The following is a 16,586-nucleotide window of genomic DNA, read 5'->3' on the forward strand; positions in this document are numbered from 1 at the left end:
AACCGCGCGAATATCTAGTACAAAACAAAGTAAGAAAAACCAGAAATAATATACTTTTGCTTTCGGCCCTTGTTCGTTTACTTCTTCATGATCAGTTCGCATATATCGAGACTGTCTCAAGATATTTAACACAAGGCTGGTTCAAAAAAGAAGTTTATGGGTTCTCATTTCAACCACTTATGGCATGACCATTTTACTGTACCTTGGGAAGTATCAGTCTACCACCAGCAAAGTCATCGGCCGCCCTCGATCGTAGTAAACAGAGCTGATTGATTTGTTTTTTGATTGTCTTTGAAAACCCTAGGAAGGTCGTCAGATGGCCTTTCCATATAAAAAAGGTTTTTTTTTTTCAACATGAACCGTTAATTACTGACCACATCAGTCAACTCCCCCGTAACATGAACGTTTCTAAAAAAGAGACATCAACAAGCAAACAACGAACCTCAACTTCATTCCAGAACATCAGCTGACGAGGAAAAACTATCGTTCAGGAAATTTTCTCCACTTCAATGTGAAATTCAATTTAAGCTATAAATTAAGTGATGCAAGCACGCACGGTGTCATCAAGATATGTTCATTCACCCTTCTGCCGTGTGTCAGTAACCGACTGGCCTTACGGACGGGTAGCTTGACATGCTATTCGCTGGCCTTACAGCGCGTCGTCGTGAGCTCAGCTTTTGGAGTACAGACTTGCTGCTCAGGCTGCTCACTAGCTTAACCGGTTGACATTTTCAACTGGAAGCGCTTATTGCATTATGTGGTGACAGAGGGGATTTTTTTTGTCTCAAACTCATCGGTGAAGTTCGTTTGCTCAGGTGTAGATGCATTGGGTCTATCAAGACGTTAGTTTTGCGATAATTTACTTTCTCGATACAGGTTCAAAAGTAGTTAGTTCGGGTTTGCAGCAACGCAATTAGTGGAAAATTTTACTAGAGCTCATCTCATGTCAGTATAAATAATGCACATTATCACTTTTAGAGAAAAAAAACTGTTTGTTGTCAATAATCCATTGGACCACACCACATGTAGTTATGTAAATTCATTCATTATTGAGTGCATTCGTCTTATGAATTATTTTACTGTTGGGGTCATGGCATTGGTTTTCTAGGATATGCATGGGAACATTTTCATTGATTATTCTTTTAAAGAGAAAACAATCAATAGCAAGTAGTCTGCGTACTTACTGAAGCTTTTGAATGATGAAACCAAGAAAGAACATGCGCATTTAATGAGTTCAAATTATATTCGTCAGAATCAGTCCCTTCGTATTACCTGTTCCAAACGTGAAAAATGGCTCAGTAGTAGAAGAATTATCAACAATGAAAAAGTGAAATCCACATATTATCGCCAGTTTTTGAAGAGACTGTGTTGAGAAATAAATAAATATCTTTCAAAATTTTCCGTGTACCTTTTATTTGCCATAAGGCCTTTCCTCGCACTGAAGGACTCGTGGCATCAATTCGAGTGATTTTTCATCCGATGTGAATAATTACTGTAGAAGCGTCTAACATTAATTAACAATATACACACTCAAAAAATTTCGCCGAATTTCGGCATTGTTTGTGCCGAGATTTGGACAGCCGAGTGCTCGGCAACCATCTCGGCTGAATCTCTTTTGCCGAGAATCTCGGGAAACCAATATTTAACAGATGTTATTTTATGCCGAGAATCGCGGCACGCATTTGACTTTGCTCTCGGCAAATCCAGCCGAGATGCGGCAAACCAGTCTAACGAGCTTTCGGTTATATAAGCTGAATGCTCGGCACAGTAAAGAGCCGCTTTTTCATTGAAATCCAATCGCAGAGAATAATTTCGCTTAGAAGTTAGAAGTTAGTAGTTTTCTTTCAAAAGATCAATTATAGGCTCGATGAGTTTTAATAAGTAATAAAATTTATTCATATTGAACTTTGAATGTTTGTTTTCATCTTGGTCGCATGCAGGGCGTTGAGCAAAACATTTAGTTTAATACTACGTCTAAAGCTTACCCTTGAAACAAATGTAATAATATTGCATTTATACTATTTTAAACCACACTTTTTCGACTTCCAGCCGCTTCCCACGAATCTGTACTACATTTTTTCGGCTAACAGATTGTAAATACCTGTAGTTCGTACAAATTTCAACCATACTTTTATCTGCTTCCAGTTTGCTCGCCCGTAAGACGCACAAATTCGCACTGAGAAAAATGGCGGCATCTCGTTCATGAGAATGACAGCTGTATTGCCGAAATACGGCAGCAATTAAAATTCGTGCTGAGGTCCCAGTTACGTTTTTGCTAACCTCGGCATCATCTGTGTTTAACGATAAATTCGGCAAAAAATAGAGACGAGATTCGTCAAGCTTTGTTTATTTGGCGAAGTACCGACAAAACGATTTGACGACTTTCGGCAACCGGCGTTTTTATGCTGAAATATCGGTTGAAACCCAAGTTGCCTCAGTGAACTCAGATGTTTTTTAGCCGAGCTTAAGGTCCAGTTTTAAGTGTGTAAGTTAAAAATGTCTTGTAGAAGCACAAATAATATCTGATTTAATTGGGAGGAAGGGTGCGATATGACAACGACGATCACTTCCATCAATAGTGATGTGTCTGCCACGAGTATCTAGACTAAAGAAGAGGTATACCACAAAAAATCAAAATAATGGTCGCAGTGGTCCAAATCTTACCAAAAAAAACTACCATGACGCAACTACCAAGTCTTTCTGCTGCGTCTAAATTATTCGAAATATTCGTGTGTATTGTTATGCTCCAACGCACAAAGTGTTAAATTTCTGATGACCAACACGGGTTTATGTCTGGTCGTAAGTTTAGTACTGCTTGATTTTAGTTCGGCTTTTATATTGCACATGGAACAAAAAGCTCAAATCGAAGTAATCTATACAGATTTGAAGGCAGCGTTTGGTCGGATTGACCATTGAATATTATTGAAAAAAAATCTCACAGCTTGGTGCATCGCAGAGGTTGACTTACCTCATACTTATGTAATAGAGTTTCACGAGCACGCATTAATTCTTGCTGCTTGTCATAGTTTTCAAGCACCTCTGACGTTCCGCAAGGTAGCAATTTATGACCTTTGCTGCTTACGCTGTTTTTCAATGACGTTTCCTTACTGCTTGATGTTGGCTGTAAATTAAGATACGCAGACGATCTTAATCTGTATTTGATAATACGCTCTGTTAACGACTATCGGCGGTTAGCATTTGAGCGAGTGCAGAAAAGATTTGTGCGGACTGCGTGAAGAAATCTTCCGATTTTTATCCTAAGACGACTACTTGAAATCGACACATTACAACGGCGCAGAGAAGTTCAATAAGCGGTGTTCATAGCAAAAGTTCTAAACTCTGAAATCGATTCACTAAAAATCCTTTCCAAATTAAATATTCGAACCTCGCAACGTCTTCTTTGTTCTAGATCGTTAACACGCCAAATGATCTGGAAATTCGCAAAAATTAAATCGACCATTTTTTATTTGAATGAAGCTAGCTTAACTAAGTATGTATTTTTCACAGATGGAGCAATGTTTATGTGATGTTAACTATTGTACTATTGAAAAATGTAGAGGCCTTCTTTTCCAGCACAGCCGACGCTAAAGTATACAAGTGGTTTGGATTTGTTTTTGTTGTTGTTTTACTCTTACTAGGCCACAACGACACGCCTACCGGAAGTTCACTTTGTAGTCAAGTATAAGCAAGCGGAAATTTAGTCTTCCTTGTATGTATTACCTATTTCTGCAGCACTGTTAACTCTTGCTTAAAGGGTATGTGCTTGAGTGCACAAACGTAGGCTTGCCGTGGGACTATGTTCGGTGTAAAGATTTAATTCTGCCATAGCCATAGTATATAACACACACCAAACGTACAAATACCATACAAAATAATCCATGAACATTTCACAAAAACCACATACACCTGTCATAAACCACAGCATAGAAATACCAATACCCATATGAACTGCCCATAAATGCATAACAGTCCCATGTAATTTCTCATCACTTTTTGCTTAAACCTCAAAAACTTATTCACATACCCGGTGCTCTCAAAAAATCGCAAGAAAAAGCTTTTTGTTGCTAAATTGATTAGAAAAATATGAATTTTGGTCAGTCCCATGTTACAAATAAACCCAAAACAAGCTCAGGGCTGAAAACAACTAGCATAAAATTATGGCCACTAGCATGAGCATGAGCATGAGCATGATTGACCGCCCGCGGTTGCTACTCCGTTATTGCCAGATCTGCTGTAATTACACAGAGAACCAACAGATGATGCTTGGGACCAGCATGCATCCTCAATGTGTAAAAACTGGTGACCTTAATCTTTAAGTTAGGCAATACCAGCGCCGGCCGCATCCGAATGCAGGTCAAAGAAGGAGTTTGTATAGGAAAATGTTGACGTGATACTCGCTTTATTGGAAGCCGAGAACACCTCTGCACTTCCACGAGAAATCACTGGGATTTCGGAGAAAAGGGTAGGGTGTGCAGCAGGTTTCGTTTTGGTAAACGATTCGTCGATATCGAGTGTCGCGTTCTTTAGAACAAATGTCGCGCCTATATGTTCAATACATCCGCCACGATATTCATAATGGGATTCGAACTTATTCAGTTTGACCATGTAACACCGCAACAACAAATTGTACGCAAGGATACTAGAACTTTAACTAATTTGAAACAACTCAAACGATCGGATATCTTCTCGTAGGTGATCCTCTTTATACCGAAAACTATTGCGCGTTGTTGATATATCTGTAGATCATACGATCACATGAAAGGTATCGACGCGGAGTCTCTAGGGGTTTGGTGAACCGGACAATTCTACCTAACAAATCTACTAATGACGTCTCTCGTATACACTTCGTCTGTTCTAAAAATAAGCGATACGATCCCGCGAAAAAAACACTTGAAAAATGGAATATAACAATGTTGCGCGCTTATTACGAAAATGAACCATGTTCGTTCTACCACTTCATTCGCGCCAACACACTTACCACCGCCGAGTAACTACCGCACCGACCTCATCACATATAAATCTAGCCTCTCTACACTCCACGCAAATGCATCAAAAACTGCCCTTTTTTCTACACAAAACAATATTGATATCAATGTATTATTCAATCTTGTACCTACTCATCTGAGTGACCATATATTTTTCAAGCAATCCACTATGATTGCTCTTCTTGCTCGCAGTATAGCAACGTCGACGTGCCCCGCTGTCGTTCATTACGCTGCGCTCTATCACTCATCTCTATGAACGAACGCATATGAAATAATAATAATAGTATTAAACGCATAATAATATTAATAGAAAAATATGAACACTAGAAAACATCGCAATATTGCAGTCAACACTTCAAAACGCTGTCAGTGCGACGAATTTGAATACAAAATATTGGCAAAGCTCCATGCACACAAAGACAAAAAGATGTTCATTCAAAAAGTTGCTCATGCATAACAACACTTGCTCAAAAGCCAGAAAAATCATTATAAACAGAACAAAAGCTTTACGAAATGATGAGCAGTTCACTAATATTTGAAAACCAACAATGTTGTAAATCTCAATATGTTATTTAGATGGTCGGGCATAAATCTGCTCAGAACCTGTCAAAATGTGAACATTGGCGCTGCGATAAAAGTCCGTAGACGGACTGCAAACGTCGGCGTTCCGCGGAAAAATCTGCTTATCTGGTTTTTGAGCACCTAGAGAAACTGTATATTAGAAAAATGACAAGGCACCCACTGCTTAAGGCAACTGTCCAAAACGAATAACGGCAATGCAAATTCATACAGTTCGCCCGTCTTGATGTTGACAGCTGCCCCAACCGCGAACGCCCCGCCAGCCCTCCAATACACAGTCTCACTAATGACACCCTACACGCATTGCAAAATAACAAATACTTATCCGAATTGTTCCGAAGCCGCGCTGTTTGCGGAACGGCGGTGTTGAATCAGCAATCTGCATACTAAACACCACTAACACCACATTGAAATCAGTGCAAAACTCGTGACATAATGCAATAATGAAGAAAAAACTCGTAACCAATCATCCTCACAGCACTTTGCATCTAGTCCTTTTTCCACCGATTCCTGTTTTCCTTAAACTAACACAAACACTGCATCGTGTAGAAGGCATAGCCCTAGCAGAAAATGATAATGCACTCAGTAGCGTCATTTTCTGAGTCATTTTTTCACTTGATTTTCACTTTATGTTAAACAACTTCAAATCTTCCACGCGTGAATAAACGAACTCCATTCGGTTCTTTGCACTTTGGTACGATAAACTAGAAAATGTTCGTATACCTATTATTTTAATTTTTGCAAAAACATGAAAGCGGAAATTTTTTGACATCCACTCGCGGTCGCAGTTTGCTTCGATCTCAGCCTAAAATTATGGCCACTATCATAGAAAGACCGATGGAAGTACTAAAAGGAAAAACAATTAACTTGTTGCCTATACAAGAATTCTGTCATGAATATATTTACCTCGGATAAATGCATTTTTGCACACACATGTTATACACACATACACACATACACGTAATACACACACTCAAACACACACTCACACAAACACACACACAAACACACACACACACAAACACACACACACAAACACACACACGCGCACACACACGCACACATACACGCATATACAAACACACGCATACACACACATGCACACACACGCACACACACGTACACACATACGCACACCCATACGCACACACATACGCACACATACACAAACGTCACTTACACACACACGTTACTTACACATACACACACGTTACTTACACATACACACACACGTTACTTACACATACACACACGCTATTCACACACCCACACGCTTGATATACGACACACTATGTATACCTAAACTATCGGCAGCACCCAAACGGCTTCCAAGTCTTCCAATGGTCCCCAGTGCGTGTCATTCACGTCCAAATTAGATTACCACTGGTGGGGTCCAACTTAGATCGAAGGGAAACCGAACTGTTCACCTTGACGGTCGACCAGGGAATGATCTTCTCTCAACACGGAATGTCCTTTATTAGCGTCAATCAGTGTGGGGAACTTGGGTGATTGGGGGAAGAACCAATCACGTGGAAGTATCTCTGCTTTCTTTCTTCGTCGCTTACGTTGGGTGATGAATGCCATGCCATTTGGCTGGAAAGGAATTGGCTGAATGCCTTAGTATAGTGAAGAAAGACGTAGTCCCACGTCAAAAAGTTTATAATCGAATTTTCGCTTTTTTTCTTTGTGTTCATTTTGCGGCTGCGCCGACAGCTTTCAAAATGTGTCACTCTCCTTCCCATTTCCTATTATTCTACGTTCCACCCTCTTTCCCAGTAACTGACAAAATCTAGATATAATAGGAGGGTGGTTTCGATAACACGACCGCATGGCGAAGGACTACGGTATTTTTCTATATTTTATTGCTTCGGAGAAATCGTGCCGATCCTTCGCACGCTTCTGGGAATTGTGTTTATACATCATATTCATATGACGAGACTTTGCGAGGATTGAGATGTTCGTACAGATTCTTAATATATAATAGAATTTATTCACTAAACGAAACTGCTATTGCTGTAAAACCGTAATAAAAAAACTGGCGTTCGTATGTCACCGTACGGTCTTAAAATGAAAATGATGGTAAAATGAATGGTATTTTTTTTATCAAGATTTTATCAGTTACTTGGAAAGAGGGTGGAGCGTAGCAAACCAGCGAATGACAAGGGAAATAAAACATTCTAGAAAGCTGCAAAAGGTGCCAGTGGCCGATGATTCTTGTTTTCTGGTTATTTCGGGTAGAATTTCGAGCCATTTTTGACCGATACTATTTTGCTTTTTCTTCCTTTTCACGATCAGCACCTAGCATTCGTATGATGTCGCTATGGTTTTGAAATGAAAATAATGGTAAAATGTTTGAATCGTACCTTTCATAAATTTCCGGTAAACATTGCATGTGTACTAGAGCGAGTAAAACAACAACAAATCGTTCCAAAGTCGGATCGGTTGTATAATTTAAAGTCGGCTGTGCTTGGGAAGTAAGATTGGTTGCTCGGTATGATTTAGACAATCCATGTCTCAATCAACTGTTTCTTTTTGTCACAACAACTCAACCGTAAACCTCTATAATCTGATATAAAAATGACTACATTATAAGTGCTCAAGCCCTGACTACTTTTTCCATGATCGTATTTCTTGATTTTCAAATTCAGACACCTAACTCCCAGGTAGACGTAGTCCTACGTCAAAAGAGAGTAGAAGGAAAACCTGTCGCCGTGCAGCCAAACCGAACCAAGTACCAGAAACATTATTTCGAGTAATCGACAATGTAATTGCATAAAATCACTCCGACTATTTGGATTGGGTTGCTTAGCTATTCACGGATTTCTGATTTTTATATATCATCAAAAAGAGTGTAACTTTACTGAGCAAAACGTGATTTTTTAAAAGATTATATCATTGTCCTTAGATTTTCAAATGAAGAATAAGACAGTTGGTAGATGGGCGAACTGTCATTGTAGCGATATCGAGCGGATTTTGAAAATTTTCTATTCGTGATTTAAAAATTGAAGGACGCTGATAGAAAATTTTTGAAAATCACGTTTTGCTTAGGAAAAGCAGCTCTTTCAGAAGATATAAAAAACTAGCTAAACAATCCAACTACATAAAATCACTGGAATACAAATGTTTTGAAAAATGTGGAAATTGAATTTTTTTTTAAACTTAACCTTCTATGAAAAAAATATTTTTCATTTCTCCATCCTAGATTTTTCATCAGAAGTTGCCTTATAACTTCAAGTTTCTTTGAAAAAAAAATTTGAATTTTTTTTTTTGTAAATCAAAGCTTATTGTTTATTAAGATTTTTTTTTGTTTGACAATTAGTTTTGTTTCATTGTTTATATTATCTTTCAAGCACTATTAGGTCCTTTCATTACGTTCTCAGACAATTTTTCTGTACAGCTAATGGCTTGTGAGCTAGAATGCTGCGAAACAAAACTGATGTCTAAATGCATACGCCCTTTTTGAAAATTGGTCTTGATTATATAAAAATCCCTCCACCTCTTTGTGCCAGTATTTTTTCTTTTGTTTAGCATGCTCAGTTCTGTTCAAAATGGCGTCAAAACAAGAAGCATTCTGTAAGCTGAACTCCACGAAAATTTTGGCAAAAAGTTTACGGTAGCCCGTTTTGAAAGTTCCTTCGGTGCAAAAATAACTGGAGATCAACGAGCTGCAAACAGTTGATTGGTAGAATCAAGAAATGAGTTCGAAAAGTCACGTGAAGGCTGTACAAAGCTCTTGTTCTGGCATCATATAAATGCTTCATCGGATATCCGATTACGAACCTTTCTTGAATGTTCATTTTTTTTCGTTCATAATAATTCATTCTTTATGAGAAGTAAATCAGTTTTTCCTTAGGTACATCTATTTTCTCGAAAACCTAGAAAAATATTCCAAAATTTTAGTTGTCACCCGTTAATTTCGGGCTGTACTCGTTAGCTTACTGCATTTGATCATTCTCTAATGTGGTAGATCGTTTTGGATTTCGATACATTGTAACACAAATTCGCAGAGATAGTTCATTGTACTTTTGAAGTAGAATACTTCTCTCAGGAAGTTCGGCTACATAGAGATGTGAAATGAAAATCTAAAACCGAAAAAAGTGAAAAATATGTCCATTTTCTAATGCTAATAAATCGGTTAGTATTCGATGGATTTCCTTCGTTCTTGCAGCAATAGATTAGAAAATCTTCTAAGATTCTTCCCGAATGAAAACAATTGTGATTTTATTATTTAAACTATTGTGCTATTGAAAATAGTCAAGCCTTGTTAAAACGAAAAATTTGACCTCTGATTGGTCGTTATATGATTGCTTCCCAAGCACGGTCGACAGAGTCATATACCTTGCAATTTAAAATATGCTATTTGGGTTATATAAGAGCCTGTTTCAGCCGAAGCAGCTTATAATAGTTCTAGACAGCGACAACAGCAGTCATCCATTAGCAGCAGCAGTAGCAGTGCAGCGATAGGATACCAGCGATAGCGGATAGCGGCCACAGCTGTTGCATAGCAATGGATAGCGCACTAGTTGCAGCGGATCTCAGCATCGATAGCAGCTGGGCCAGCTGATGCAGGGGCAGCGAATAACAATGGCAGCGTATAGCGGCCACAACTGTGGCATGGCTACGGATAGCGTAGCAGTTGCAGCGGGTATATCTGACCATGAAGCATTTATGCAAGAATTGAATGAAAATTGCAATTGCAGCAAACGGCTTTTTTCAAGGCTACTTAATGTTTTTGGAAAAGCATAATGAATAAATTGCAACTGAAGTTTGATGCTGCTGCAAATGCACAGCAGTGTGATTTTTATTACGATTTGTTGATACTGTTAACAAGCGGTATATACGAAACAAATCCGATTTCAAACAGAAAAGGTCGGCACGTTCTGCTCACGATGCTGAGTCTGTTTCAGAAAACTCACAACACTTCATTAACAAGGATGTAACGTCTTGAAGAAGACGGTTATAGTTTGACATCGCAGCAGAATTTCGACCTTCATACACATGTAATAATATACGAAAAGTATACGGAAAAATATACCGCTTCACACCATTAAATTGATTAACCTTAATCTAGTGTATTTCCAAAGCTATCTTTCTTGTAAAAGTATTCTACTTCAACCTTGCGGAAGTGGCTTTTCAAACAACCCTCCTGTGATTTTTAGTTACATTGACAAGTCGAGACTATTTTGTCAGATGAATAGTTAAAAAATAATAGTAATGAAAAAATTAAGAACCCTTTCACATTGTAAACAGTAATTGCACCTTGCTCGTTATTGCTTGGTTCGTTGTACAAGAAGTTAGAACAAACGTCCATGAACATAACGAATCAAAATCCAAGTTCATAGTTCCCTTTGGCTACGTGTTGTACTTGAAAGCGTAGGGTTGTATTACAACATTCCAATTATCGAGTGCCCCTGCTTAAGTTGCCCTGCAACACAAGAGAATTGCCGTTTCAAATGCTATTGGGCAGCAAAGTTTCTGCTTACTGGCATTGGCATAGCTATATAAATTTTAAGCGTGACAAAACCAGTAGTTGACTCTTAACAACCCTTGAAGTCAACCTCAATGCACTTCGGGTTGGTAACTGGTATTTTCCATTGAACAACCAGTGGTCAACTTCTTCGATGATGGTTTAACGTAATCACATGTTATTGTATTTGATCGAATTACAAAATACTCTGTATGTATCTGTTCGTGAGTTAATTAACAAATTATATAGAGTTTGAACAAATTCATGGTTAATTTTGGATTAAAAAGTGCGAAATATTCGCAGGAGCTGATACAATAACGTGAGGGTTTCGCACATTGAATACGTTATCGCAAAGATATTTATCTCCATACTTTCTCTACTGCTTTAAAGAGCTAATTCGCTTCGAACTGGGTATTCCCGCTGTGGATTTTGCGAGAAACGGTGAACTCCATAAGAAAGGCAAAACCTGACAATGACGAAGGCGGGTATGTTTATCACGGCTTTGATTTGGCTGTGACTTTTAAGCACGATTATGAGAGAAGGTGGACAGCAAGATTATTTATCCAAGATACTTTTAGTCATTTCATGAGACAATTTGCAAACCGTCAGAATCCTCAAAATATCCATATTATTATTGCATTTTTATATTCTGTTTAATCTAAATTTAAAACCCGGAATCGTGCAGTTTTTTTTTCTGTCCAAACAACACTTTAATTCACGATTCGTATTCTTCCGCTTTTTATAGGTGCCCGTGGAAAAACCCTGACCTATACGGTTGCGGCGACTGACCGTCTAGACGACGGCGAGCAAAACAAAACAGACATTTGTCAGCTAACATCGTAACTGCAAACCAGCCAGAGCGCCATGCGGCAGAGCGGGCGGTGCGGTCGGTTTTGGAGTGCGCTCACGCGCAAAAAACGCAACGAAGACGACGGAAGTGATTCGCAGCTGGCACGTGTTCTCTCGCTCCTGGACCTGACCGGGCTGGGAGTGGGCAGTACGCTCGGGTTGGGTGTTTACGTGCTGGCCGGTTCGGTGGCTCACGAACAGGCCGGTCCTGCTGTGGTGATTTCGTTTCTGGTCGCGGCCGTGGCATCGGCTATCGCCGCTCTCTGCTATGCCGAATTTGCCGCCCGCGTACCGAAAGCCGGATCCGCCTACATCTACAGCTACGTCAGTATCGGCGAGTTCGCTGCATTTACGATCGGGTGGAATCTGATTTTGGAGTACGTAATCGGTAAGTGTTTGTCGCGTAGAAGCGAAGGATGTAGGTTAATTGTGAATGAGCACTACGTGAATGGAGGTGGTTTGTGAGTAACGCAGCGTTTCACCGAGAATGGATAGTTGATTACCGTGGCCATTGACTTAGCAGATGGCACTGAAAACAAGTTTTCTGAGGTTCAGCTACATATGTATATTTTATTGCTGTAATATTTTTAAATTCAAGATATTTATACATTTTGAATCCAAACATTGTGAACTAAATCTAGGACAAATTTAAAATTCAGATTTGCCTTTTTTATAAGAATTTTCTTTCGAATGGAATGTGATCACAAGTTCCATGTGAAACATAAAAAACCTAAATTAATCCACCTAGCGGTCAGACCCAGCCTTTCTCATTCAATTTTTTATTTGTAAAAACAGATTTACATGAACGCTTCAATCCAATAAATGTATATTCACTCTTTAGGTTCTAAAATATTAATGTTGTAGTCTATACATATAAAAATGCAGTCCGATCTGTCTGTCTGTCTGATCCATATAGGCTCGTAAACTACCGAACCGATCGACGTGAAAATTTGTATGTAGGGGTTTTTGGTGTCGATAAAGGTTCCTATGATAGTTTGAGACCCCTCCCTCTTCTGGAAGGGAGGGGTCCCATACAAATGAAACATAAATTTCTGCACAACTCAAGAACAAACCAAGCAAATGAAACCGAATTTGGCATGTGGATGTTTTAAGGGGTAACTAATATGTCCATAATAGTTAGATGAAACACAAATTTGTGCACATCTCGAGAACTAATCAACCAAATGGAACAAAATTTGGCAGGTAAATGTTTTTAGTGGTAACAAATATGTACATAATGGTTTGACACCCGAATCCCTCTTCTATAAGGGAGGGGTCCCATAAAAATGAAACACAAATTTCGCACAGTTCAAGAACCAATCAAGAAAATACAACCAAATTTGGTATGTGAATGTTTTTAGAGGTGACAAATTTGTCCATAATGGTTCGACGCCCCTCCCTCTTCTGGAAGTACACGTTTCTTCACAAATTACTGCACATCTCGCGAACTAATCAACTAAATGGAACCATATTGGCAGGTGAATGTTTTTAGTGGTAACAAATATGTTCCAGAATCGACCTCAGACAACATTTTGGATTGTAAGATGGCAACTTCCGGTTTCTGGGAAACAGCCAAAAATGGCCCATTTCCACCCAATATAATAATATCCATATCTAGAATAATACACAGGAGCTAATATCGACCTCAGATAGCATTTTAAATTCTAAGATGGCGACTTCCGGTTTCTTCAAACAGCTTAAAATGACCAAATACCACCCAATATGAGTTTTTCTTTAACCAGTATGCCGTTCAAAATCCAGAAATTGTCTCCAAATGCCATTATGAAATCCAAAATGGCGACTTACGGTGTCGGAAAAACAGCGCAAACGACCAAATACCACCCAATATGGATATTTCCGGAACCGTAATGATGCACTGGAGCCACAAATCGACTTCAGACAACATTTTGAATTGTAAGATGGCAACTTCCGGTTTCTGGAAAACAGCTTGAAATGGACGATTCCCATTAAATATGAGTATTTCTGGAACCAGAAAGATGCACAGAAGCTAAAAATTGATCACAGACACAGTCTTGAATTTCAAGATGGTGACTTCCGGTTTCTGGCAAACAGCCGGAAATGACCAAATACCATTCAATATGAATGTTTTCGGAACCAGAATTACGCCCAGATGACAGAAATTGATTTCACAGGCAATTTTAAAGTCCAAAATGACGACTTTCGGCTTCTGAAAAACAGTCCAAAGTGACCAAATATCACCCAATATGAGTTTTTCTTTAACCAGTATCCTAAATACAATTTTGAAATACAAGATGGCGACTACCGGTTTGTGAAAAACAGCCTAAAATACTATCCAATATGAGTATCTCTGGAACCAGAATGATGCAAGGAGCTAACAATTGTCCTCAGGTACCATTTTGAATTGCTAAATGGCAACTTCTAGGCAACGGTGGGAAATGACCGAATAATACTAAATATGGATATTTCCGTAAACGTGATGATGCATAAAAATCAAACATTGACCCTGGACACCATATTGAATTTAAAGACGACCATTTTAATTTTTGGAAAACAACCTAAATAACTAAATGCCTCCCAATATGGGTATTTCCGGTGTCAGATTGATGTCAGAAAATCTGCTGAAAATGACCGAATACCACTCAATATAAATATATTTAGAGTTAAAGCGATGTACACAAGCCAACAGTCGAGGATGTTGTCATTTCGATTAAAACCAATCATTTCAAACGAGTTGTTATTTGACTTTGATCGTATCCTATGGCCGATTGGTTAAGCATTTGCAGACTTTAAACACATCGCAAGGAATCAATGAATTTGAAACGTTCAAATAGTACGATACCACACTTAAATTATGTTAAGGCCACATATATCGATCAAAGCAGGTATAGTTTTAAATAGTCTTTGAATTTCTTTTCTTTCCATAACTTTTGAGCCATATATCAAATTGTTATGAAGTTTGTTATTTGTGAGTTTGAGAGATGACTCGTTCGTATGACACTAGTAATGTTCAAATAAGTCATGTAATCTCTGAGATAATAGACTTTCGTTGTATTGTTAACAATTTAATATATAACAGTTGCTTAAGTTCGATTATAATCAAATGAAATGGGAACGTATAGGGCAGGCAAACTTTGAAACCACGTGTTCAATCATAATTCATCAGTTAACCCTTAACTAGCCCGCTCATCTGATATCAATATTGATCAAATCGGTTGTGTAGTTTCTGAGCTCATGAAGTTTCGTGATTTTCACAAGTCGGTACATTACAGATGAAGTTACAGTTCGATTACAGTAAAATTCAATAGGGTCTTCTGAGGCAGCTGGACCATTCATTTGACACTAATTTTGTCGAAATCAGGTTAGCCATCTCTGAGGAAAGTGAGTGAGTCCAAGTAGTCATCGGAATATGTTCCTTTGCATTGCTGGATTTCACATTTTAAAACATAACAGGCAAACTAATAGTCCGATTGCAAAACAAATCAATAGGGTCTTATGGGGCAACTAGACCTTCCATTTGACACCGATTTTATGAAAATCGGTTCAGCCATCTCTGAGAAACATGAGTGAGATTAAACAGTCTTCAGAACACGTTTCTTTTCATAACTTTTGAACAACATGTTCAATCTGTATAAAATTCAAAACTTAAGTGTTTTCAAAGTAGCCCGTTCTTTTGAGACCAATTTTGTTCAAATCGGTTGTGTAGTTTTTGAGATACTGATGTTTTATGATTTTTACTATTTGATACATAACCTCGAAACTAAAAATCCGATTACAATGAAATTTAATAGGGTCTTATGGGACGACAAGACCTTTCATTTGCAATTAATTTCATTTTCAAATTTTCAAAATCGGTCCAGCCATCTCTGAGAAAAGTGAGTGAGAATAAAAATCTGCACATACACACACACATACAGAAAATGCTCAGCTCGTCGAGCTGAGTCGAGTGATATATGCCATTCGGCCCTTTGGAGCACTTTTATATTTTCGGTTTTGCAAGTGATTGCTATACCTTTCTAGGAGAAAGGCAAAAATACTCAAATTATTTATGAACGTCAATAGGCACCAAAAAGTGAGTATTGATGTGAGTTTCACTCCTAAATTATCATGTACTGCTATACACTCGCACACGAATCAACTACTTCGTTGTGACAAATACTGCACTGAACTGTTTTTTTTTTCACATCAATAACAACAGTGCCAATGTGTCAAAAAGTGATAAGATAAGGGCAGTGAGAGTGTTACTACTGACAACGTCACAGAAATGTTCAACAAACAGATTACACAAATCAAAGGATATCTCCGCAGACACACGGTTTGAAGAACACGTTTGCATGAAAACGATAATAAATAGTGCAAAGAACAGAATCAATATGAAATAATTCCAACAGCTAGAGTATGTTATCAACTTTTTCCATTCATGTTGAGATACACGTGATGGTAACAACTGAGCTGAGGGTATGTAAACAAAATCATAAAACACAGCTTTCTATATAAAAAACAAATAGTTTAGGTCTGCATATCAACAGCTCTAAGCAGCTGTTTGGTTTTCAACTATAGGATGTTACGATATTTAGTAGTCGAATCTCAGTAAATTAATTTTCAACATGCTTGCCTACGTAAATCTATATAATTGTTAAAAATATGTAATAAAATTATTAAAATGTTGAAAGTGTTTAAATCATCTGCACCGAACATAAAACATCTGAGGTTATGCAAAAAATGCT

General features: G+C 38.2%; 2 protein-coding genes across 2 annotated transcripts in view; one reads left to right on the top strand and one right to left on the bottom strand.

The window, feature by feature from the left end:
• The window catches only part of LOC129725948 (general transcription factor IIH subunit 2), a 102,694-nt gene that overhangs the window by 41,264 nt on the left and 44,844 nt on the right, over nt 1-16,586 (bottom strand). The gene's annotated exons all lie outside the window — the stretch shown is intronic.
• LOC129725945 (cationic amino acid transporter 3-like) overlaps nt 1-16,586 on the top strand; it is a 51,290-nt gene that overhangs the window by 31,301 nt on the left and 3,403 nt on the right. Inside the window, exon 2 of the mRNA XM_055682398.1 lies at nt 11,777-12,268. Within this exon, the coding sequence (XP_055538373.1) occupies nt 11,896-12,268 (373 nt within the window). The 5' untranslated portion in view covers nt 11,777-11,895. The remainder of the gene's footprint in view (nt 1-11,776; nt 12,269-16,586) is intronic.

The sequence above is a fragment of the Wyeomyia smithii genome, chromosome 2 (genome assembly GCF_029784165.1).
Source record: "Wyeomyia smithii strain HCP4-BCI-WySm-NY-G18 chromosome 2, ASM2978416v1, whole genome shotgun sequence".
Lineage (NCBI taxonomy): Eukaryota > Metazoa > Arthropoda > Insecta > Diptera > Culicidae > Wyeomyia > Wyeomyia smithii.